We start from the raw sequence: 26,806 nt of genomic DNA on the forward strand, positions 1-26,806 counted from the left end.
CTCCTGAACAGTTACTGATCGACAATAACCAGCAGCCAATGCTTTGCCTCTAGAAACTTGCATTGTTTTGCAGTTGGAGTTGCTAGATACCATGTCCTCATAAAAAGTCTGGCTAAGTCATTTAAGTTCTGAAACTGAGAGCTGCACTCCCCCGAACAGCTAACAGAAATTGTTACTAACAAGAAGTAGATGTGACAGGCTCTGGGCTACATTATTTGGCTTCCTTTGTTCTTTAAAGGATACTCATTGTCAGCTCAAAATCTGCTAGTATTTCCAGCTTCTGTGAAATAAGGCTAGTTTGAGTTAATAACTCAGATGTAAATAGGAAAAAAATGCATTTTCCTATCTGTTTTCTGGGGTTTAGTATAAAATCTGCAAATGCATTAGAACAGTAGGGTAGGGAGCCAGAGGTGCTATGGGACTTAAAAGTCTCCACACTATTTGCAGCCAATTAAGGTGCAGGGGTAGGGAGAAGGACTTGTAAAACCCTCTGCCTCTCTCCAATTTCTCTGACAAACACATGGACTGAATTTTATAAGGACTGGTCTAGCAGTAAAGCTACAAGTAAGGCAACTTTTGTCTGTTACCCCAAGGTTCTTTGTTATCTACACCCTGATGGGTGCTGGGGGCTCGGGCCTGTAGCAGGGAAGGGTGCCTGTTTTGCCTCGTGGGTGACGGAACGTTTTGCTTGCCTGTTCCTAGAAACACGAATCCTTTTCCTGTTCAAGCTCCCTGTTCTGTGAATTATGGCAGGTCCGTCAATCCTTCTTCCACAGTTGCTGTTGAAGGCTATCATGTATCAGACTAGTGCACTCCTGCCAGAGAGGCTCCTTACACTTGCTTGTTTGCCCAGGACAGGCACCACTGACACAGTTGTGCTTTGCTTAGCTCAGGATCACACGCACCTTAGGGCACACACTGCTCTGTTCCCAGAGCACGTGAGCAAACTGGATGTGTTCTGAATCCAAAGTAATTGTGCCTTCAAACTCCCCACAAGATGCTGGATTGAGAAGAGTTATGGAAAAGTGGGTTCTGGGGCGGACTTGGAGCATGGAAGCTAAGGGGTAGAAATCAGCCACTGGACAGCAGAGCCTCTTCATGGGATGCTAGTACAGGATTGGAAATAAGGAGGTCTCTGAATGCCCTCTGCCACATCAGACTCTACTTGCCGCATTTCTTCCTCTCTCCTTGCTTTTGCTCCTTTGTTCGAAATACAGTAGAACAAAGGCTGTAGCTCAGACATGCAGCTAGAACTGACTTGTCCTCCAACAAACACACAGTATGTTTAAGCGTGTTTGGCACAGGGAGAGAAGATAGGAGCTTCTCCTGCAGCAAGAAAATAGCAGTCAGTTACATGGGAACAAGGAGGCATGGAAGTCGTCACTGGGTTTTCTTCCTCCACGTCACACCTGCAGGTACCCACAGCTTGCAATAACATGCAGATGGGGTCTAGCAGGATCAGTGTTCCCACAGTAGCTACAGACAGGCTGCAGTTTGCCCCAGCTTCCCCTCCTTGAGATGGAATCCAGTCACCTTACAGATAGCTCTTCACATTGCGTTGTTCAGGGAAAGCACAGGCTGTCAGGAAAGCCTCAATCACACTCAGTCCACCTTCCAAGGAGCATTTTACATACACTACAGCACCCTACCTTCGTCCTGCAGGGCATTCTAGTTAGCTAGAAATTTTTGGGCTGGGATCAAGTTAGCTTGCACTTAGTCCTGAGCCTCTTGACACACTCCTATCTGTGAAAGTGGCAGTTTCTCCATCTTCACTGGGTACTCTTGCAGGTATCTAACCAGTAACACTAAAAGGATCTCTTGTTAGGATGTTCTCCAGGTTAGGTTCCCAGCCCTAGCAGCCACTAACCGTTTCCCTAAATGCAAACTAGCGTACACCTGTCGATTTCAAGAACCCTGCAAAGATAACTTATCACGATGGATCCATTAACCCCTCTTGGAACTGCATAACTGCTGAACGATTGCCATGCACAGAAAGCCAAGTGGGGTATTAGAAGAGACAAAATAGTCTTCCAGGCAAAGGACATTGTTGTGGCTGAGGAGTAATGCTCTCTGAGGGCTAAATTTCAGGTTAATCTGGGAAGACATAAAAGACCATACACTTCAAAATCAAACGGGGAGAACTCAGCATAGATACAGGACATAAAGCAGGTGTGTTAAGACAGGTACACCTCTGCAGAGTGGTATAAAAGCATGGATGGCCCTAAGTGTTTTATGAGGATCAGAAAAGAGTAAAAGCCACTTGTTGAATTTCATAAAGGACATTGTCCCTTTCTGGGCTATTAGTGTTAGAAAATATATACCCTTTTTCCAAAGTGGAGCAGAACTTGATAGTGAGGAACCTGAGCCCATTGACATAATCTGGGACTCACACTGAGGCAGAGGAACTACTCACCATTCTGGGATTTCCTTCATTCCCTTCTTGCCTCTACAGCAGTGGGTTTCAGCTACTGGAAAGGAGAGGTGGAAACTGTCCAGGGTTTTACACCTCTGTGGGAAAAGCTCAGAGACCAAACGCCCCAAACCGCGTGAAGCCGGTGCCCTGCTGCCGGTAGCTCCGGTCAAGACGGGACGGGGGGACTCCCTGACAATGGGCAGCAGCATCACCCCAAACCCCTCAAAGTGTAGGTAGCCCACCGGCCCGCCTTGAGGTTCACACGGAGCAGCCTTTATCCCGCACCCAGCCCCTGCCGCTTTCCCCCTCGAGGGTCGCGCAGGGGCCGTCCCGGCGCGGGGCGGTGCGCGGGGCCGCGGTGGCCGCGGGGCGGGGCGGCGAGCGGGGCGGTGCGCGGCGGGGCGCGGTGCAGGGCAGCCGCGGGCACACGTGGCTCAGCCCCCCAAAAAGGCGCTCCCCGGCGGCGGGATCGGACAGTTCGTACCTCGGCCCCTTGTAGAGCCGCCGCCGGTCCGCTCCGTCCAGCCGTCGGTGGGTGCCGGAGCGCAGGGGCCGCGGTTGGCTGAGAAGAGGCGGCTCCCGCCCCCCTGCAGAGTCAGCCCCAGGTCCGGGGCGGCCCTACCTGCCGGCAAGATGAACCTTACAGCCGAGAGCCACCGCATCCCGCTGAGCGACGGGAACAGCATCCCGCTCTTGGGGCTGGGCACCTACGCCGACCCCCAGAAAGTAAGTCCGGGGGCGCCGGGACTCCCCGTGCCGCTGGCGGAGGCAGGTGGCGGCCGCCCTCGCTGCAGACCCCCGAACCGGGGCTACCTTCCTCCTTTCCTCCCGTCCCGACTGCTTCTCATTTTGCTCCTTTCCCCGTGCAAAGTTAAAGCCCCAGCTCTCCCGTGAGCAGAGCGGGCAGTGCGCGACGCACAGATGAGGAAAAGATGAGAAGAAATTAAAAAAATCCCGCCCAGCTCGCGGTGTTGTGCAGCTGTCCCTGCCTCCCTCCGCCCCAGGTCGGTGGGCGAACGGGAAAAGGGCGCGGCGTGCCTGGGGTCGGGGCCGTGAAAGGTCAAGCTGGGTTGGGAAGGGATGTGACCCCCAGCGAGCGCCGGTTCCCCGGCGAGGCAGCCGGGAGCCCCCGGTTTTCTGGAGCCGGGAGGGTCGGTACGACCGGGTACCCCGGGTAGTTCCCTGCGCCGAGCGTAGATAAGATGAGGGATTTCGGACCGTCTTACAGCTGGCCTCGACACTTTCCAAGGAATGTTCCTGAAACAAAGACCCAAATTCCTGCATCCTGATTCCTGCGGCTCCCACAGCTGACTGCCAACGGCCAAACCACTCTCAAATATTCGGCATCCTTCGGTTTTGTGTGTCCCGGGCAGGCATCCCTTCTAACCGTAGCTGGTCGGCTGCGTGGAGGCTGTGGAAGCACACCTGATGCTTCTTCACTCTGCGCACCTGGGAGAACAAAGGCAATTCGCTAGCCACTGCCTTTTAAAGCTCTCCTAAACTACCTGATCTTTCAGCCTGATCTTTGTTTGTTTGAAGGGGTGGAAAAGGGGCATCGTGGCCAGAACCCCTCTTGTGTAACAGTATCAGTTGAGATGCAATATTGTGTGTCTGACTCCATATACCACAGGTATTTACAATTATCTTTTTAAAGAAAACTCTTGATTAAAAGCACTTACCAACTACTAAATGTACTATGGTGTATAAATAACAGCGTTGAAGATTTTCAAAAAACACTGTTGCATGAGTGATGCAGACAGTGTAAGAAATCCCCAGGACAACAGTGCTGGTTCACACGGGGAGAATCAGCAAGAATTCACAACTTCAGAGGCTAGTCATCATCCCCCACATCACTAGACTTTCTGGAGATATTTTCAGCTAGAGCATTCTTTGAATAAAGGTTAGCGAAACAAAATTAAAGGTCTCTAACAGGAGTTTTAATGTAGCAAAGCAGAATGTTACATAATTCAGAGACAAAATAGCTCTGAGTGAACTTGAAGCATTTCTTTCCATACTTTTGTATTGTGCCCCTAACCCTCGAGTTGCAATTTTACAGTAGTTTTAAGATGAGAAACATGCAGCTGCCAGCAGCAGGGCTTCTGCCTTGCTGCACTTCCCATCTGCAACCTGGACAAGCTGTGGTCCAATGCTGTGACATTAGCCAAGGCTCAGGCTGGGGGCCCAGAGCGGCAAGTAACCTGTAGGAGCTGAGAGGGGAGGTGGATGGGAATTTTGGAGACAGCTTCTTGGCACTGCTATAACCCTGCTAAGAATTCATTCTACAGAAATTCAGTTGTCCCAAAATCAACAGAGCAGCAGTTCTGCTTCTTCTTCCCCCTGCAAAATCCTGATGTTTCCTTCATCCTCACTTTGTTTCAAGGTGGCCTTTGTATGGAGCTCAACCAGCAAAACGAATCAATTTTAGGTAGGGCTGGTTTTCAGACGAATCAGCCACAGGTAGTGACTTTTTACTTTTCTCATGTACCGCCTTTGTTTTCTGCTGACAGAAAGTGGAGAGAACAGGATGATGCAGGCAGGGCAGGCATTGCTACGGCAACTCCAATCTAGAGCAATTGAAGCTGCTGTGTAACTGTACCCTCAGTGGGGATGGGTGCACGTACCCAACCATCCGTTCTCCTTTCCCCCCGCATTTGTAGGAGTTTGATTTTCTGAGCTATCTTTCTCTTTCTGCATGATAAACATGTTAGAAAGTTATGGGTGGGAGGAGGAGCTGAGAAGAGGTAGAGAAAGCAGCACTGATAAGGCCCTTGCCACAGTCTCATTTTCGCAGAAGACCAGGTGAAATAATGTATGTTTATCTGAAGCAGCGAGGCTGGAGCTTTACACTAGGATTAGGGCTTCTATTTGAGTCCGGGAACTTGTCACAGAGAGCAGCTGGGAAACGCAGTAGCAGAGTGCTACAGGAGTTGTTGCAGTATTGCGCTGCCGGTCGGTGATGGGGCCGCACGTTTAAATAGGTCACGGGCTTAAAATCTGCCCATCTCAAAAAGGCTGCTTTACTGATAAGAGGGTTGGGAAAGGGGGCGGGGAGGAGGCTTCTATCAACACCTTGCCGTGGCAGCGGAGTACCACTTAGCTGGGACAAGCTGCTTTGCTGAGTACTGATTTATGCCTGGTGCGATTTCCACCGGGATGCCTGGCTAAGTGTCTATCCAGTTCCTCCTGCCTCAAGAGCTAAAAGTCTGTGGCAGCTCGGGACCGTTTCAAGGTTTATCTTAACGAGTGCGGCTATAAACTAGCGCTGACACGTTTCCTTGAAAATGCTTAACTGTAGCCTTTTGTGGCTGAATTGCTTAAGAAGCAGCATCTGAGCCACCCATTTTCCAGCGGTGGGGGCAGGCAGCTGGTGGTAGCAACGGCTCAAGCCGTCCCCAGCACTCTATTTTTGCTCATGAGTCAGATCTCCGCAAATTCTAGTCCTTTTGTGCTTTGATATAAAATACAGAGCTATTCATTTGTCAGATTATTCATCTTGTTCTTGGAGGCAGGTTTTGGGGGGTTGTGTTTGTTTGGTTTTGTGTTTTTTTTTTTTTTTTTTCCCCCCAGAGGTTATTCACCCTGGCACCTCCACATCAGAGCAGCTTATCCAAAACAAATCTGTTTTCTCAATGTCGTGCTGTAGCCCAGTAGCTCGTAATGAGTCCAGAGTGTTCTTCCTGAAGTGCAGGAATGTGCTCGCTGGTTAAGCAAACCAGGCAGATCTAGTTAGCCATGGAGCAGGGAAATCTGCTTCTCCAGCAGTCGGTTAGAAGAAAACAAAGGCAGGAGGCCAGCTTTCACGTTTCAGGCTTTGTCTGGATAAACTGAACAGCAGTGCCTTCAAAACTGAAATGTGTCAGCAGCTTGCCTTGCTCATCTTAAATAACTTAATTATTCTCCCAAAGAGACTTTGGGAGATAAGTCATGCTTCCCTGATTGTGAAACACTGAACAAAAAATAAACCTATTGACTGAATTTGGTCCCCTGTATAAGTTTACTGACTCAACTGGAGCAGAGCTGGACCACTGTGGAAAAGGTCTGTTTGATAATCCGATTGATTTTAATTGAATGCTCTTTCCCCTTAGATGTAAGAGAGCTTTTCTTCTGACTTAATAGAGGTCATGATGACAACTCAGCTAATTCTTTGAGAATGAACAGCGCAATGTTGGGGGTTTCTTTTTGCTTTACCACAGCAAGAAAGTACAATGAATCCATTGGCTATCAGCCCTTCTGCTAACAAAAGAAAGAAATCTTCAGTGGGTCATGGAATTAGTCATAAATTTGTGTTGTTTATCAAAAAAAGAACCCTTTCTCTTCAGCTTTATTTGGTGTTCCTATCCTTATTTTTAAGGGAACGTAATAATTGTAAAACTATAAAGTTTTCTTTTTGGTGCAGGTTTCAGTGCCTTTAAGTTGTTTTTGCATTCTCCTTCACACATGGAAGGAAATGTGTGAGTTGTATTAAATTCTTGACTATATAAACTAGGCTATTTATCCTAGCCAGGATGGACTGAAGTGAAAAACTCGAAATCACAGTCACTGACTCCTTCCCCTATTCTCTCTTTCCTTTCCCAAATATCCCTTCTCCTCATGGGTCTGGGTGGGAACCACAGTGGCAACAGTTAATCAGGACTATCAAGGCACTCCAGACGTTTAAAATTAGAGGCCAATTCTACCTCTGCCTGGCTCTGTGGATCCTTCTGGCAAAACCCATGTGTGGAGGAGTGGCTCTGCCAAGGCTCTAGCAGATGCACCCTGTCCAGCTCTCCCTCCCTGAGGGCCCCCAAGCCGTTGACCCAATTCTCCAGGGTATTAAGTAGCGGGGGGGAGGAGGGAGAGGGCAGCCCCACAGGGCAGGATGGTAGAGAAGGACAGCCCCCTTGATGAGCCTGTGGCATTGCCCCGTGCTACAGCAGAACCAGATCAACGCGCCCTGGGCTCCCACCACCTCCCAGCATTGATGCTTAGTTCCCAGCTCCGCCCGTCAAGTGGTGCTGGTACCCATCTGGAAGCTGATGGCATGTGGGGATGAGCGGGCTTAGAGGGTAAAGGTGCTAAAAACACTCCCAAATCCTGGAAATCCTATGCCTCGTTAAAACTGCACTTATGCCTGCTTCACTTTATAACTCATCCCTGTCAACACAGCTAAGATCATCAATCCAGTGTCTCCACATAAATACTTGCTGTTTCCCTGGAAGGTCAAGGGGCCTTGGCCACAGCTCCTCTCCTACCTTCCTGTTTTGAGGGAGGACAGGGCTTGGAGGGAAGGTTGTAGCAACCGCACTGTACACAGGCGCTGCTTCTGAAACGTAAGATTGGGCAAAGTGCTGAAGAATAGCACTGGGTGAGGGCTTTTGGCAAGTTGCGACTTAGCTGAAAATGAGGTTCTGAGGTAGCCAAATCCATTCATAAATTGGAAGCAGTTTTGTGGAATAGTTTCAGGCAAAACAAATGGCAAAGCATTTCATTTTGGGCACTGGCAGTACAAGCTGAGGAATCAAAGAATTATTAAAGCAGTTGGAGGTAGCAGTTGCCTTTCCCTGAATAGCCCGCTGGTAAGGAAATCCACATGGGCGGTGGGAAACCAGATTCGGTCCTCCTCTCAGCCTCTGGGGATTAAATTCATATCACACAGCTCAGGAAAATAATGTGATCGTGGGGTATGTGATAGCTAGAGAGAGACAAGAAGAAACATGCACAGGCTGGAGCAGGAGGAGCACCCTCCCCATGGGAAAGCACACTGCCCACCAGCCCCACAGCTCTGGATGCTGAAGAACTTGGTATGGCATCCAGCCAGGAGGGAGAGAGAGACCCATTTCCCCAAATCTTTAACTACCACAAAGTAACCCTTGTGAGTGCCCAGACAGTCTGGGTTTTGTTTAAGAAGAAATTGCTGGTTTGAATCAGGGAGAGGAAAAGTTCATCCAGGGCTCCTGTACCCAGTCTGAGTGACCAAGTAAAAAAATCTGTTTTGCATAAGTAAAAACACTGTTTTGGCACCCTGAATTACTTTTTACACCCAAGATAGAAGCTGAACAGAGTAACTTTTCGTTGTACAGGTCTAACAGCTTCTAGTGCTCTCTCTAGGACCATTTATGCCAAAAAGTTCCTCTCACAAGGATGTGCATGCACAAACTATTTCAATCACTCCTAACAGGGCTGGCTGCACCCCTGCTGCAGGCTGCCTGCCTTCAGAGCTGCTCTAGGCTACTGTTAAGTCAAAAGAGGTAATAAGTGATTTGTCCCCATGATGCGATCTGGATCTCTCAGCTGCAGTAAGGGAGGTATTACACACAGTTTAATTCCCCATTTTCCTCCTGGTCATCACTGGCTTCTGAAACATGATCGGCTGGAGACAGCAATGATTTCAGGTGACTTGTAAAGAAAGTCACCTGGCCTGACCCAAAGCTACAGAATAGAGCGCATATTGAGAGTACCAGGGAGAAGTGATATCTGAGATCTCTGCAGAGGATGTGAGTGTTGAGCTTAAAGGTTTCTACTTCTTGATCTTTTCTCTATAAATTTCCCCTCTGACTCAGACAACTGTCTTCCTCCTGAGGTAAACCTCCCACTTGGTTTCTAGATTTTTTTTCTTGAAAGAGATGAGAGAAGCAGTGGTAAGAGCAGGGATTGCCCTAATATCCAAGTGTTCTTACAGCCTTAGCTTATTTCCCATGACATGCTATTAAAATAAATATGTAAAGAAAATACCTCAGTCCATTTAATGTGAAGGATTACACGTGAATATGTGTTTGAATTCAGCAAGTATTCAAGTACTGAGTCTTAAGTTAGCTCTCTAATGAAATGGTCTCTATGAACCTACATGAAATCATCACAGAAGTAGGCCAGGGAAATATTTTGCCTTTTTCTTCCCTAAAAAAATATTGAGAACCTGATTTGAACACATCTGGGGGAGTCAGCTGGGATATTTGGCTATGGAGCCTCATATTTATGCCCTGAACTTAAGGAAAGAACAAAGTTCCCAAAACAAAGTAATTTTTTTTTGAAGCTGTTGGGCCATATTCCTGACCAGCATTTCCAAAGGACATTTAGAGTGCACTTTAGAGTCCACTTCAGTAACCACCACTGGCTTTCTCAAGCCATTTGGTTTTTAAGCTGCAGTATTACCTCATGCAGTACTAGTTCTTCTTGTCTTCAGGGAAGGCTTTGGAACAGCAGAGCCACAGCTACCTGACACGTAGCAACATGTGGTCTTTCAGGGTTGGGATTTCTGAGATGTTCCAGAGGGTAGCCTTATGTTCCCTTGGTATCTGAGGATATCCTAAAACCATGCTTCCAAATGGAGATTTGTGCCCTTGAGTCAATGGCAGAAGGGAAGGAGATACACGACAGCATCCCAGGAAGACAACTGTGCCTGATCTGCTATGTGTTCCCAGAGGGCTCCTTGCCTGCCTGTCGATAAACTCAGCCTAGCTTTCACATTGAACAATATTTATCCTGAAACCAAATATCTGTAGCCAGATTACTCACGAAGTCATGACTCAGTTAGTTTTGTGCTTGAAGGACTTAAACCATACTCAGGTGATTCTGCTTGCACAGACTGCAGATGGCATGCCTTTCCTTCGGTAGCTGGTATCCTGATGTTGAGTGATGCTCTCATTGATTAATCTCTCCGTTTTTATTCCTTATTCCTCTACTAAGTCAGTTACCAGCAAGACTCAGCTGTCAAGAGGAGATAAAGGCAGGATGTCTAGGTATTTGATCCCCAGATGGCTTGAGGAGGTGCAGTGGCAGGCATCACCTTTTAGCAGGTACCAGAACAATATGGCTCTTGGGCAGGAGCCTGTGTGAGTATTCAAGACACTGTAGTGACTCTGGGCTGTAGTACTGCCTTAATCCATCATTGCTGTTTGCTATGGATATGGCAAATATGCCAGGAAATAAGTCCTTCCACACATAAGATATTGCTTTCACAGATTTTTTGGATTTTCTTATAGCAAAGAGGTGAGGGTATAGAATAGTGTATAGAATACACTAAATTAAAAGGGTCTCAGACAAGTTCTGATTTCATCAATGCCTTTCTCTAAAACTCAGTGTTGCATGACACATTTTGAAGTTCCCTTTCATATGTGCTTTAATGGCATGTTTACTGACTCTGAAAAGCAGAGCTCATTTATCTTGCGTTCTCCTTTTCTCCTCTGCCATGCAACTTTTCTGTTGTGCCACTGGAGCAATCTTTCTGCATTTCTGTGTCTTCAACATTTTGCCTTCTTGCTGGTTAGCATTGACCTCTCCTCCCCTGCCTGCAACCACCTCTTGATGCCTCAATTCTTGCTACCTCTCTGTGATCATGTTTTATACATGGAACATTTTTGGCTTTCATAAATGCAAGATTGCGTCTTGATCTCATTAAGAAAGGAAAACAAAGAAAAAAAACCTAAGAAAAATCAGGTAATTAGAAAAGGTAGATGCTTTTTTTCTGAAACGTGGCAGACTCTAAAACTTCTGCCTTTTGTGTAAGAACTGTACTTTAACCATTAATTTCAACTTTTAAAGTCAGATTTGGCAAAATGACTTACCTCTCTCTGTCAATCTGGAGGGAAGATTCTTGCCCGCAACTTTCCTGAGGACACTTGCTTTGTTATTGTTACTTTGATTTGCACAAACCCCATGGCTTTAAGACATTGCTGAATTTGCAAAATGCTCACTTACCTCCACATATGTTCTCTGCCGAAATCTCTATGGTTCTTCATTTCTTTGAAACCTGAAGCTTAATAGAAAACAAACTGACAGTACTACTAATCTTTACTTTGTGCCGATGGCTTCTGTTTCCAGTTGTGAACAGAATTAGCGTCTAATCATGTGTGGCAGATTAAAAGTTGCACTTACTGAACTGGTCAACATGTAAAATTCCTAATGAGGATGGGCCCAGCATTGTAGATGAGTATGAATGAAAGATTACCTTTCTAGCTACATAGTTCATTAACCTATGGAGGACTTCTGAGCAAAATGGCCACAAAATTGCTAGTCCTGGAAAATGGTGGATTTTTTAGATTGCTCTGAGGAGTAGATTGTGCTTAGAATGACTTCTTTCCTTCCCCCCTGCCCCTACCACCTGAGCATGCCTTAAATTATAAGTCTTCAAAAAACCCCCTTGTCTTAAGATAGTACCTCTAACCTATGCTGACATCTCAGCTGCTGTGTGAAAACACTTTCAGACTACTCCAGGACCAAGAGATGTACACCCCTGCAGAGCAGAGAACTTCTACTAATGAAACTGCTGACAGCCAGATAATTGCCTGGCCTTGTGCAGTGATGCCTGCTTAATCCAAGCAGGGGGGCTGGCTCCTACAGCCCACCTGGCACCGCGTCATTTGGCTCCCAAACACGGTTCCGAGACATGCAGACTTGGACACTGCAAGAGCACTCCAGAGGAAGATGTTATCAGAGCAATGTGACATTTAGGAGATGACAGCTTTGTCTGGGAGTCAGTACAGCTTTTGGATCGTGGACATTAGATGCCAGCATCACCCACCAAGCTCCATGTCTGCTATGACATAAGGTAGAGTAATGTTTAATCAGTCCAGATCCAAAACTAATAGAGGGCTAATCCAGATAAGCTTTTAGGACAGTAGCACTACTCAAACCCAGTCCAGGGATTCTTGTTTGAAAAGTGACCAAACAGAGAACAGACCTTTTCCATTCCATAGCTGTGTACTGCAGTGACTGTAGCTGTTTCAATACACCCCTCTTCCAAAAACTACAAAGCTAGCTGTTACCAATGCAATGATACTAAGGCTAAATACTGACACCAAAAAAATAGTAAATTTTTCTTATCTTTTCCTCTGGCTTTCTAAACATGCTGGGTTTTTTTAATCCTGCTGAAGAAAGCCCTCCCATCTAAATAAAAGTTAAGATTGTTTTACAGAAGATGGGACAAGGAATCACTGGCATTATTGAAGAGGGGGAAAGCTGAACCCCTATGAGTGAGTAATCGGAATTACCGCAACTGAAAGATACGCTTTTTGGCAAGGCCATTTAAAGCCCAATTTTCCAGGCAAAGCTCCATTTTTAAAATGTCCCAGACTGACTCCATACGTTAAATATGGCTGTACACTCCCATGTGTCCCTGATTCCCCGCAGTCCTCCAAATAACGTAAGCATGTTATTGCAGCTCATGTGGGAAGCTAACATCTGGGTTGTCTCTTTGGTTGACCTAAGAGGCCAGATTTGTCAAAACTTGAAAACATTGTGCAGAAAATGCCTCTCCAGGCTTCATCAAAGCTGACTTTTTTTTGGTTCAGCTAACTAGGTGGTGGAATTCCCCAAGTTTTGCATTTGCCTTTGCAAACACTTCAAACTGGAGCCAGAAGCCTCTCCCCTTTAACTCTAGGGAATGAAGCAGAAGAACTATTGGCAACCTTCTCTTTTCTTTTATTGCACGAGCTGGTGCTTTGTCTTGCCCTTGTACTTCACACATCCCTGTGATTGCATTTCTTGTCTGAAGGGTGTTTTGGTAACATCTACCCTTCCAGTTAGATCCATGCTTTCCAGGGCTAGCCGGCAGGCTATTGTGTCCTCCAGCTCTTCAGGAAACTTTCTCGGTCCACTCCACTAACACTGTAAGCATGGGAACCCCTGTGCACATCATTTACTTCGTTTGCTTTAATCCTCTAGCTGCCAGCAGAGAGGCAGGGCAGCTCTTTAGCTTCAGTTTGCATAAACTGAATTTGCATCAAGTGAAAAGCTGCAGTGATCCTAAAACTGAGGATTCGGCAATCAAGTGGTAAAAATAACTGCAGTAACTTCTGCCAGCTACAATAATAAGGTTTTCCTAAAGACAGCTTCGGCTAGATGATAGAATAACAATGTCAGAGGAATTCTTGAAATGCTAAATCTGCAGTTATGCAATCTAATTCCTGTTGTATGGACGAACCTCACGCTTTAGGCCACTGACAGAGCATCAGGTTAGATGAGAAAGGCATCCCTTTTTCATGCTCATTCACAATGTGACACAAAGCCACAAGTGTCACCATTCCTCCCATCTTCTCTGGAAATACGCATTTGTTGTTCTCAACCTTCCAGGGCAACACACTGCATGACAGAAAGCAAACTTCTGGGCCAGCATAGCAGCTCGTGGCTCTCAGTTCTGTTCTCTGCCTTCCATTCCCAGCTCTGCCTACTTTTGCAGAGAACCCTTTGCTGGGTTTTGCTTCCTGTGTGGTGGCTGCCAATGCTTCCGGTGAGTGAAAGCCAGATTTGCCTGTGTTTGAGAGAGAGGGATGTGCTGGCGGTTGCATTTTCCAAGAAAGAGGTGTACAGTACAGCTTCTCTTTTACAAGGTTAAACAATTCTAAGAATGTACCCTTGTGTGGCTCACATCCTCTGGCTTTGTAAACTCAACCTATGCTTTCCTGCAGTGCCTTCAGTACACATGCTTTCTATGCTCTGTTCCTAACATCTTCAGCCAATCCTTCTTGCCAGTTTGTCCGGAAAACAAGCAAATGGAAATAAGCAACTGGGCTTCTTGAAACTTGCATAAGAATTTGAGTGTGAGTGCCGAGCTCTGGTGAAGGAGGCTCTGAGCCCAGGAATGTACCTACTTTCTCCTTCCTGTATTTAGCTGACTAAGATTCCTAAACAGTGGCTCCACATCTTAAATTATAGGTTAGGACTGGAGCTCTCAGCCCACGGTTTGGATCTCTTGTATAATTCTGCTGCAGTTAAGCACAGATTTTTTCCAGGAGATGGCCCTGTGTCTCCTAACACCTCAAGTTTTTCCTCCTGGGATCATTATTTCCAGCTAAAGGACTGAATTACATTGCACTAAGCAGGTGAGATGCTCAGGATTAAGGTAAAGGGCACTTCCCCTAAAGCACTTCCCTGAAGTGCTGCTTCCTCAGCTCTCATGTGCTGCTGACACTGGTGCAACTCCATAAAGCTGCACGTGTGAAACAAGGCAGAGCAGAATCTGGGAGCCCAAGTTACACTGTTTTACTTCACACTATGGACTAACCAAGAATAAATAACAATGGTGATGTTAAGACATAAAAGCAATGGCATGGTTTTGCAAGATTACAGTCTACCGCCAATGTGTGCTGTTAGCTTTATCTTTGAAGATAACCCTCTTAATCAGCTGGAAAGCCAATGGAAATTGCTGGCCAGAAAAAGGTGCTCCAGAAAAAGCAAAAGACTTGGAGGGCAGCTGAACTTTGGCACTTAAATAACAGTAATAACTTGGACAACCACTAACACTGCTGAGCAAATACTGTTCTACTTGAGAGGGAAGAGAAAAATCCATGGGCATGCCTGCACAAAAATATTCTCCTGTGGCTTGGTCATATGCAATCATGAATAAAACTGAAACTGTTCATTTGCCATGAAATGTAGAGAAAACAGTTTTTGACAAAATGGATGTGATGGAAGGTGTCTGGAATAAACATTAAAAAATAAGAAAGTTTATGGTCTCAGAGGAAAAGGAGAGCAGACCCTTTCAGACAGACAGAATTGATGAAGCACATTGCTTTTTCAGACTCACAGAAAGTGGTAACTGTCCAGTTGGCTACTTCATCTGTGGAGAAGGGGCCAAATTGCTGCCTCATTTCTTCCAGTGAAGGTGCATATCTGAGTCTGCTCCCCCAGCCCTTCTGTTCCATTTATTTACCATGGAGCCTGAAGGAAACTGATACTGGTTTAATCTGCCATGCGTGGTGGTAAATCAGCAGGTTTACAAGCTATTGATTGAGAGAGGGAATAATTGTGTGTGTTGTTTCCTTAAACTTTATGATCTTAAAAATAACAGATATGCACTGAAGAATTTTATTAGTGATTGAGCAAGTCATTCTAGTCAACCAAGCAGTTTTTCTTTTATCATAAAACATGTGATAAATTTAATACTTTTTTTGCACAAATCAGTGACTGACTGCAAGAACACTGAAGATAAATATCTGACTTACAGTGTACAAGTGGTTATAAAATACCAGTTCTAAAACAAGTCCTTGATCAAAGTAGCATAGTTGTAGGGCACACTTACTAGAAGCTGAAACATTAATTATAGCTAAGGATCAAGCATAGCTCTTATCTACATTTAAATAAAAAGTAATAAAGAAGCAAAGATTTGTCTTAAGGCCAAAACCAATGCGTCCTGAATTACTACTGACAAAGCACAAAGAGTTTATGGCATGGAGACATTTCAGTACTTCATCTGGTGTTTCTACTGCTCTATGTTTAAGCCCTGCTTATTTGAGAATGGCACAAGAATAAAGGCCTACCTGGAATAAGTGGACCGCATAGGCAATTGCATTTTAGATAGCATACCCTAGTGAGTATAACCTGCAGTAAGGAGGAGGAAGAGGTCTGGGATTCTAAGTAAAGGTGGCTGCTCCATGGCCAAATAGCCTGGGAGATACTGTTCTGATCAGCTGCTGTGGTTGGAGTGGCACCAGTCCTTAAACAGCATAGTGGTATCATAAACTTCTATCTACACTTAAATAAAAGTTGATTTTCAGTTGTTAATCTCTGATCTGGTCACTACTAAAGACTTTAATTCTGTGAAAGACAGAAGAGGTTAAAACACCTCAGGCTGAGCAGCAAGGTAAAAGGGAAAGATCCAGGTTTGTACCTTCTCTGATGGAAAGATATTTGGGCAGTGGTGATCTGAGTCATCCAGCTTTAGTATGGTCTGTCAGGAAACAATGGAACAAGATATTTAAGGGAACGTCATATTCCCTTAAATATGACTTTATAAAAAAAAAAAATCCCTTTTTAAAAGAGGCAATACCACAACATGACTAGCCTGTGCAACTCATCAGCACACTTAACCACAGCCTATTGCTGCAGGATTTGGAAGGATTAAAGATGTGAAATACTAGAAATGATAGTTTCTCCATTAAAATGAAAATTAACATATGGTATAAAGTTTCCAGACTCACAGATGTCTCAGACCATCAGCTGGGATGGTTCAATAGATGCAGAATTTTCCAAAAACTGTTCCCTAGGTTGCTTTGCATTTTTATATGAAGCACCTTAGACCAGAATCTGTCAGAACTAATATACCCCATCAGATTAAATGAACTAGTGCAATGAAAATATTTATATTTAATGTAAACCCATCTCTGGCCATTGGTAATCAAGACCTGATCCAAAAAAAGCCTCTCCAAGCCCCTGAAGAATAAGATTATTCCTTGAGATGGAGGAGTCCTTCACAAGATTGTTTGTACAGATGTAAGTCCCGTGCAAAAAATTAAGAAATACGTCGAAGTTCAGCTCTAACATAAGTCAACTGCTTCAGCCAAAAGCGGTTGCAGTAACTGCAAGCTTTCTCTTTTTTCTCTATTCTGTGCTTCTCCCAAGCCTGCAATTGTCGTGTTCCCTTATATGCAAGACCTTACCTTTCCCAGCTCTTCCTTCTGCTTTTCTTGCTGATCAAAGTGGCCCCGGTGTCTAAGAAAAGACACAACTCAATAATCAATGTTTCCTTACTTGATGGAGTTTGGTTTACAGTTCAGGAAACAACTGGGAGCTGTGTTCATGCAATCTCTCAAGAGAGCAAAGAGAGAAAATTCTGGTACCAGGTTCACATCCCATTTTCAGGCTCTTCAACAAATGGGAAAAGTAAAAAAAAAAAAAAAAAAAAATCTTAAAATCTGAATTAAGGTTAATGCATCAATTTCCTGTAAATGTTCTGCTTTCATACACTTGAGTGGTAAAAGTCAAACAGGCTGAAGCAATATAAAAGTCCCATTCTTTCAAAAATCGGGTTTCAGAGAGAAAACACTGACTACAATTTGGAAATATATTTCTCTTTCAGATAGCTCATCATCACTTAAACTTGAGCTCACCAGACCTTTAAGCTGAGTCCTGTTGTTCTGTGCTAGTCAGTCTGAGCTTTGCAACTGCAGCTACAGCCTCACTGCTGGGGCAGAGGTCTGAGGTTACTGTCATCAGTAACAGCAGGCTTGTAATACTCATGTCAGAGCTTTCTTCCTGATGCCTTTCTCAAATCCTTCTCAAAACCTTGCAGGTTCAGGCAGGGACAAAGCAGCGAACATGTTGGAGGTTGTCACCACTCCACGCCTCACACTTCTGTAATGATGCCCAACATGCCCCAAGTGAAAACTAGCCATTGACTTGTCCTGAAAGGCTGTTAGCTGCCATGGTCTTCATTACATCCTACTAACAACCAGGAAAGGGCCCTGGCAGGGGCCGAGCGTGCTTTTGGTAGGCTTCCACAATAAAAGCAGCTAAGCACTGAAACAAGTGTTTCGTTGTCTCTCTCAATTAAGCAAACAGTATTGCATCATCACTGCTGTAAATACTGTAGAGTGCCAAATTGTGCCATTTTTCCCTCTGAGCCCTCAGTCATATCTGTCATAAATCAGGGCAAGCGTGAGCGGCTTTGCATTTTAAGTAGCCTCTAGGCACTGCGTGCTGGAGCAGAAAGTCCCCACAAGCCCAAACAGAAGCTGGTCCATTTGTGTCCAACAGCAGTCAGTCAGGATGGGACACTGAAGAGCAGATGAAGCAGGCTGGGATATAGTCCTCTTATCCTAGAATAATCTATCACCAGCCCACAGCTCTGGGAATGAAAGAGAGAGTTTGATCCTCATGTGCCTGCAGCAGTCCTTCATAGCCCTTTCTCACGTGAACGTGGAAGGGAAGGCCAATGTCCTTAATCACCGAAGCATCCTAGAGCAGCTCTGAGTTTCACACCTCTTTCGACAGGTGGTGGAAGAGCAGCTGTTTATTTCATGGCAAACTCCTGGACAGCTAAGCCAGTGGCAGCTGTAAAAGGACAGTGAGGAGGGAGAGCTATTGCTGTGGTGAAAAGCGGTCCCTTCCTAACAACACTTGTTGTCGGTCCCGCTTCTTGTCTTCCCTTGGCATCAGCAAAAACAACAAATTTGACGTTCTTTTCATACCTTCTCATTTCCAGATGTCTCTGACATCTGTTTTCTGCATAGGAGAAGCAGTGTGGTTTTGGCCCTGCACTTGCAGGTTGCAGATTTCAGCCCTTGGCATTTGTTGCTGACAGACAGCAACACAGCAGAGCAGGTTGACTCCCCCTATTTCACTTTTTCTCAAAGTGAATCAGATGTCCCTGTCACAGCAGAGCAATGCCTACAAAAAGGGTGGGAGAATAGTCTTGCTGCATGTTGCTGAGAGTCCTTGACCACCTTAGAGCTGCTCTGTCATTATACAAAGTGTAGGAACAATAAGATGTTTTCAGTAAAATTCCAGTGTCCAGAACAAATAATTTCATTTTTGCTTGGTTTAGCTTATGTGTAGTTTTGCTTGCCACAGCGGCTAATGGAAAATATGACTTATGAAAAAACAAGCTTACTCTGAATTTTGGCCATGATGAGTAAATATAAATGCACGGTACAAAAATATAATTTGGACTTTTTAGGAGGTTTCTTGGGCTCATCTTAAACTGAAGCAATAAAATGTATATAAATGTATATTAAGACAACTACTGGTTCTTAACTACACAACAAGGGAACTGTTCAGAACTAGGAATATCAGTAGACTGGGAATATCAGTAGTCCTGAGCTATCACCCTTAGGCTTGTGGTACCACCAATGGTAAGTTGATTTGAGGAGAAAGAAGTTAAATCCAAATTTCTGTGCTGCTGAAAGGTCTAAGGTTTTCAAACAGCCTCTGATCAGCAGGTGGTTGAGCAGAGCTGGTCAACAGAAAGTCATCTTCCACTTGAGTGAGGAATTTTATCAAATGGCTGTTGAATGGAAGTCCTTTCTCTCTAGACAAGAATTTCTGAAATAATTTTCATATCAAATACATTCAGTTTTACTTTCTGAGGATTCTAGTACTCTCTCTTTCACAGACACAGAAAATTGTTTGCTTTACTGCTTTTTCCAGTCTAGTTCCACATTCACAACAGTTTTGAGGAGAAGTGCACAACTCTTTTTCATTTAGAAGTTGAAACACGGGTGTCTGGGGAGGTAAGGGATGGTCAGACTGGATGAATTTCAGCATGAATCTTGTGCATATCTCGGTGACTCTATAGCATTGAAGGGGAGGTGAGCAGAAGGCTGAAGCTACATTTATTCTTCTCCCATCAGACCCCCAAAGGTTCCTGTCTGGAGGCAGTGAAGATTGCCATTGATGCTGGCTACCGCCATATCGACGGTGCCTTTGTCTACTACAACGAGCATGAAGTGGGACAAGCCATCCGGGAGAAGATTGCTGAGGGAAAGATCAAGCGAGAAGACATTTTTTACTGTGGCAAGGTGAGAAGCTGTGCTCAGATTATTTACACTAAATCCAGGATTTCCGTGAATGGTCTTTCTTAAGGATGCCGGTGGTCAACATCTGGCATGTTTCCTTCCAGATCCAACATCCTTTATTTTTCTTTCTTAGCATTACCATAATGCCTCAGATCTTTATGAACACTAGCTTTTCTGTTAGGCACAGGAATTACTGTTGTTCTCTGTTTAAATCTCTGATAGCAATGGGAACCGTGCAACATCCATTCTGCTTAGTATTGTAGGTACCTGCAAGTTAAGACCATTGCTACACTCGGCCGTGCTGCCTAAACTGTTACTGTACCACACATTGTGCTGTCACACACATTTGTATAGCCACACACTGCGCCTGATCTGGACAATGATCCTGCAAATGAGTCATTTTCTGTTAGAGTGATTCCCTGTACAGGTTTGCCATGAGGTTGCACAACAAAAGGGGTGGGTGCAAGCACGTGCATGCCAGTGTCTGTGTATGGGAGAACAGCAAGTGCTTACTGCCAGAAAATTACTCATCAAGCTACACCCTTAGATACTGTATCACCTGTTATTAAAAAGTTCTACTATGATGAATCAACTTACTTGGAGAGAGGATGTCATTACACTCCTGCTCTGGAGCAACGAGGCTGGAGTAATGCATGAGCTAGTTAATACTTTACAGTCTTAGCTGTAAAAATTGACTCTTTCCTAGAAGAATGAAATCCCTTGTCCAATGAAATGTCTGACAAAAGCTGTTAGAACTACAGTGACTATATCCCAGTTACAAGAAAGCTCATTGCACATTGCAGAATAAGGGTTGATGGTTCCCATCCAGTTTTTAAGGGAGTTTATGGCCTCAAATTGCCCTTCCTGCAGTGCTTCTTTGAGCATATTAGCCTAATATTTTCCCTTTCTCCTTTCCCAAATAAGACGTAATCCACAAAAGTTACTCAACAGACTTGCAAATAAACACCTGTTCCTAGAGTGAAAGATCCCCTGAGATAAAACACTGTGAGCAACTTAACTAAGTTCTATGATCTGGGAAACTAAGCTTTGTATTGGGTAGTTGACAGACCAAGTGGATTTTCAGCAGCTATAGACCAATTTCCAAGTACAGCAATTTCCAATCACTAAAATATGCAACTCTTTTCCAAGTTTTTTGCCTGATTCTACTGGTAGCAACCTTGCCATCCTGAGAAAAAATTCATGTCCTCAAATTTTCTGCCTTTATCAGGGAAGTTTCTCACTCTCTCATGCCACATATGTTGATTTGGATCAGTGAAAATATTTGATTCCGATTGCTTGATAGCAAATTATCAGTAATACTTCAAATCAAAACCACCAAGTCATGCGAAAAAGTTAGAATCAGATGTCCCAACAATTTTGAGTATTTTAACTTTTTCAACTTCTTCCCCTGCAGATTATTTTCCCGTATCAACATTCAGGTTCTTTGAAAGCACATCTCCTGGTAAAATTTCCAAATTTACTTTATTTATTAAGCCTTTCTACATTCAGTTGTCCGATCCAATCACTAGATGATTCTTCTAGTTGATAATCACTACTTAAACACTGAGTTACCTGCAAAACTGCAGATCCTGTAAGCCATAGGGCTGCAACCCAGAGTACCATGACAATCAGTGTCTGTGGTCCCAGCCTGCCTTATGTCTGTGAGACAGGACACACATGGATTTACCTCACTGATGTGTCCTGTTTGTGTCTGAAAAAATTTCAGGTGCTCAGGGTGATAGTTCATTGTAGCTATTCTGTAGTCTTTAAATTTAGAGTTCAAAGGCAGAAGTGGAAAATATTCTTCAACCTATTCAATCCATCACAATCCAGGATTTTCACAGGTTTCACTGAACACCTTCACAGCAGCTCTGAACTTCCCAGGAGGAGTGGGAATGGGTGTCCCTTGCCTTATGAGTTTATGTATCTTGAGTTCTATGTACCTCACAAACTTATGTATCTTACAAACTACTGACAAATATCAAGCCACCAGGAGATACCTCAGGCATTGATTGGTAAGTGACTGACATGAGCTGTTGCATTCTTGGAAGCAGTCAGCAGAACAGAAGTTGAGGTTTTTTCCTGCCTTACTGACATCACAAGTACTGGAAACTCCCAAGACCCTTCAGACTCAAGCCCCTGATGCAGACTTGTCCTTAAGCAAAGATGATGCAGATGGAAGGCTGATGTGTCAGCAGGGACTAACAAGAGCAGCCCTGCTGAGTGGCAGTGTTACTGGAACAGTGACCTGGTGTGATCGGGCTGCATCTGCCAGTTGAAATCATCAGCACTTGCACTTGGCTCTCACTTCTGGCTGGCTGATCAGGCAGAGCAGCTCAGCATCCAGAAATTTTAGAGGTTTCATATCAACTGCCAGCATCTCACTTGGCTTATACAGCAAGACCTTTCTGGTCTCCTCTTTCATCCCAGGATATTTCTTTCATTAAACTAGAAGTAACATTTCCAGGAAATGTGGTGTCCTAAAATGCCAAAGCCAGCTGGCAGCTTTGACTACTGCTCTAACATCTACACGGGTTCTACTTGGGTAGATAATACAATAACTTGTACAAATCATGAAAGCAGTTATGAAACTCTCAAGTTTCCATGGCATCGATGTATTGACATAGTACAAATGTTTGCTGTTTTTAAAGGCTGTTTCTTTAGAACTCTGCAGTTTTTTTAAAGGGAAGTATATTCACTGGCAAGTGCTGAGCTCAATAGCACTGAGCTAGAAAGGGCACTCGGAAAAATTGCTTCTAAACTAGCGCATACCTCAGGTTATCAAATTTCTAAAACACAGTAACAAAACAAACTGAACATGAAGGGTCTACAATTCCTTACTTAAATACAAACTAAGCTCATTTTACATGTAAAATGCTTAAAAAACACGTAGACCAAAATCTTTCAGGAAATCCAGCTGCACAACTTAAAACTTGAGAACAGGACCTCGGTCTCTTTACTGTAGTACACCTCAGCCTCTTTCTACTGCCTACTGACCATAAACTCCTCACACCTTGCAGCATACAGCTGGGGATGGCCTAGTATGACTTTCCAGGTGCCAAAACTTGCTTTGGTTTGTCAGCTTAGGGCAGGGTTAGATGTGCCTCTTTCAGTACATCTCAACTTCAGGATAGTGTGTTCTTGCCTCTGCTGGCTGAACTGAGCAGATGGTTTTCCCAGAGAATAATTATAACTTGGTAGGAAACAAAACAAAACAAAGCCTAGCATCTTAAATATCTTAAAACTGACCCAGGCTATGCCCTTTAGGACCTATAATCAACACCTTGTCCCAAAAATGGCAATTCAACAGTTTTGTGTCTTATGAACAAATTCATCTATATCTTGGCATTCAGTGGCTGTCAGATTTTCAGGCTGAACTGACTAGACAAGAACTGTACGAGCAAACAGCAAGTTTTTCCAGCAAACAAAAGTGACAAAAACTTCAACATTTCTCCACATGCCAGTTTTATGCATTAAAAAACTAGAAAATAAAATAACCCACCTTACTGTGTGCATTCAAGTGGCACTTCAAATCTTCTGTTGTGTGTTAATTTTGAGTTTTGTAGATTTTAACTGCAACAATCAGTTTACAAAGGGCTCTTGGTTACTAATTACCATGCTATGGTTTTATTCTTGCAAGAGATTTGCATCAGCAGAGTTCAGCTAGAGGCAGTACTGAACACTAACCAACTAAACACAATCTATAACCCGAAAAGGAAGAAGTTGGGATTAAAGAGGTTTAGATTGCTTTAACTAGTCATACCTACATTGCAGTGACTAAACACAAATATATCTTTTGGTGAGGACTGGAAAGTAAATGAAAACCTCCCTAGGTCAGGCAGTCACTCAGGCTCCACAGCCACAGGAGAGAACCAAGAGCTTCTCTTCGTGCTGGGTGCTTGGCTGTTCAATAGCTAACTCACGTGATCTGAACTTCTGCCTTCAAGCATAAAACTGACCACAGATTCCTTGTGGGAACAAAGTTTTCTAGTGAAAGCATATGCTTGGAAAACAAAAGGAATTTGCCTAAGTTCATTGAGCAAGAGTTTGTAATATACTCAGCTCAGAAGAACCTGTGTTGTAATAAACAAATATGTAATGGCTTTACTGAGTCAACACTACATCAGTCCTGGGCAAGAATTCCTGTCTTGACCTCTGCACCTGGCTCTGACAGAGGACAGGGTAAGGCCCCTCACCTTTGCCTTGCGGTGATGTGGACCACAATGCCTTTGCACTGTGCATAACGGGCTCTGTCAGAAGGACAAGAGGGATTGAGGAGTGAAGGATTGAGTATGTGTTGGGGGGCTTCAGCTGGCTCACTGTTCCTGCTGGCACCTAGAAAAGAGCCTGTGCTTGCCTCCCCAGCTGTGGAACACCTGCCACCCCCCAGAGCTGGTGCGTCCCACACTGGAGAAGACACTGAAGATCCTGCAGCTGGACTACGTTGACCTCTACATTATTGAGCTGCCAATGGCTTTCAAGGTAAAAAGAAAAATTGCTTGAAAAAAGTGCATGAACTTGGGTTGTGCCAGGGTCTCCATCTCGCATATTCCTTGCGGCTTCCAGCCTATGTTGACAGTTGCACTTTGGCCTGATAATGTTTCATGTATACTGCATGTATGTATTTCTGTGCACTACCTACACAAAGAGAGGCTCATAGGTGGTGTGAGAGCAGTAAATGACAGCTGTTGCATGGAGTTTTTCTGTTGGAAGGAGAGGTCTCTTAACTGGGGTTAGAGCACTTCCTATGCTGAAGAAATACTGTAGCTGGAACAGTGTATGTGTCCAAATCCTCTCTGAGCCATGAGGAGGGAGTCACTGGAGCAGCAAGAGGCAGGGAGCAAAGTTTGGAGTGGGAGAGGGGGGAAAAGCCACCAAGTTGTTTTCTTTACTCTGTCCCAAATCAAAGCCACTGGGCAAATCATCTTAATCTCTGTAACTGAAGTGCTCCTCTTGGACAGCTTCAGTAGACCACAGTTGGTCCCAAATACAGGTTGTCCATCTCTCACTCCTGAAAGTTAATATCTGATATTACTTCATACTGCTGGCTATGGGCAACTTGTAGATAAAACCTTTGAAGGCAAGGAGCTGACATCGCAGTTTTATGCCTCTCACCTTGGAACCAGCTCTTGTAAGTCCGCAAACTTTCTGGTTTCACAGCTCTTTTTAACTTGCTTTGCAATTTTCCTCTACAAGCACATGGTATAAGGGCAAATGAAATAATACTGAAATTAAAAGTATGATATTCAAAACATTTAAGTGGTTTTGAACTAATTAATTCTTAGAGAGAATAAGGTCAGGCAATTAGCTGGCTAATTTTTTCTGAGAGATGTTTAAGCTCTAAACTGGCCTCTTTTTGCAAGGAAGGTAGTTCTCTGATTATTAAAATCTTATTTTGCTACAGACTCCAAACTACCAGAAGTATCAGATAGGAAGAAATTTATCAGTGAGGCTATCATCTTAGGTCTGCAGTACTTTTCCCCTGAGAAAGCCATACCCTATTAAGACCCGTACAGGAGTAACCAGACTCTAATATTAAAATTTTATTTATACAGTCACACGTATGGAATCCTTTTGGGTACATTTTTGAAAATTTCCCACCACTAGCAATTTCCTGTTTCCCTTTGCCTATGTTTGTATTCTATAGTAGTTCATTCTCCCACATAGTGAAGGTCATTGTCTCACAATATAAAGATATAGACAGCTGGCTTTAAAGTAATGTACATCTGACTCCCTGAGGCTTGTATCAACAGTCTCGAATTGTTAAAAGAGTAGCAGACCCAGAGATTCATTCATGTCCCCCATGAGAGGAGAGAAAAAAAGAAGTAACTTTCTGCCTGAAAAATATACATTTTTTTGTGCCAAATACAAAAAGAAAAAACCCCATCCTTTTGCAGTGGTGACAGGTTTCCTTCCTTTGCTCCCTCTCTCACAAATACACCCATCCTGTGTTTGATGCTTGCCTATGGTGAGGAGTATGCAGGTATGATGCTAAGAAACTCCTGCTTTCCTCTAGTCTGCAAACATTGGTGCTTTCCTCTCTCCCCCAAAGCCTTCTAACAAAAGCAGTCTCTGCTTGGAACGAGTGAAGTACTTGAGACAGAATTTACAATCCTGCTCTGAAAACAGTAAGAAACATGCCCCTGCAGAGCCTAGCCAGTGGTGCAAGTTGTCATAGGGACTTTCAGGCAGAGTAAGAGCAATCAGGTTTCAGAGAGCACCACTAAGAGGAGGAAAGCCCCACCATGCCAGCGCTTTTCAGTGGCTCAAGAATGGCCAGCACGTGGGGTGACATTGTTCACTGACCTACCAACACCTGCCTGCACCTCCCTGTATTTTTCCCTCATGTAGATTTCCCATTTAGGACTTTTTGTCCTTCCTGCCTTTAGATCCCAACAGCTCAGCACCTCTAATCAGGCAAGACAAATGACTAGCAGGAACAGGTCTCCTGCTGGCCACCATGTGCCCTCTGCTTAGGGAGCTCATACCCACTAGCAGATTTTGTAGAAGACTCTGCTCAGATAACTGATTCATTAATAAGCAAGTACCTGTGCATTAAATGACCTGCAAATCCCTCCCAATTGAATTATTCCATGATCTGGCAGAAAAGAGGTATTTTAGCCTTACGTTGAACAAGTCTCATCTAAGTATCTTGTCATTTTGAAACAAAACACCCAAGAGAGACCAGTGGCCTCACTATTTGACTACGTATTGCCTTCTGCTTATAGAATAAGCATTCACAAGTTGTTAAAATTGCTCTCTTGAGAAAGCCAGCTTGTCAAAGGCCATTTTATGAAAGCAATGGGATGTGCAGATCTGTCTTCCTGCATCTATGTTGGTGAGAAAATTTTTATAATGAGAGCAGGGCTTTTCCTCTCCGGGGTTAACAACTGCTGTGTTTTAAATAGGAAAGTAAGTTGTCTTATATCTTTTGGAGTGCCTCCAGACTTTGAACATGACATGATAAGATGTGTTCCCTGCACAGTAGCAGGGACTGTACAGTGTTGCCACACCTATTTCAGTGCTCATGGGGCACCATGGTGGGAAGCCACCTTACATTCAGTGTAAAGTGTGAGGCTACCTCCAAGAGAGCTGCAAGAGAAGACAACAGCATTAGTGGGAATGACTGGTATGGCGTAGTTCATGAGAACCCAGAGCTTAGAGACGTGACCTACTTCTGAAGGAC

General features: G+C 44.3%; 1 protein-coding gene across 1 annotated transcript in view; it reads left to right on the top strand.

Annotated features, from left to right (window-relative positions):
• The first annotated feature begins 2,889 nt into the window (after window positions 1-2,889).
• The window catches only part of AKR1D1 (aldo-keto reductase family 1 member D1), a 35,279-nt gene continuing 11,362 nt past the window's right edge, over window positions 2,890-26,806 (top strand). Inside the window, exons 1-3 of the mRNA XM_027881164.1 lie at window positions 2,890-3,139; window positions 19,456-19,623; window positions 23,986-24,102. Of these exons, the coding sequence (XP_027736965.1) occupies window positions 3,047-3,139; window positions 19,456-19,623; window positions 23,986-24,102 (378 nt within the window). The 5' untranslated portion in view covers window positions 2,890-3,046. The remainder of the gene's footprint in view (window positions 3,140-19,455; window positions 19,624-23,985; window positions 24,103-26,806) is intronic.

This window comes from Empidonax traillii, unplaced genomic scaffold (genome assembly GCF_003031625.1).
Source record: "Empidonax traillii isolate 1590-97213 ecotype Southwest subspecies unplaced genomic scaffold, ASM303162v1 scaffold84:size2688230, whole genome shotgun sequence".
NCBI classification, from domain to species: domain Eukaryota; kingdom Metazoa; phylum Chordata; class Aves; order Passeriformes; family Tyrannidae; genus Empidonax; species Empidonax traillii.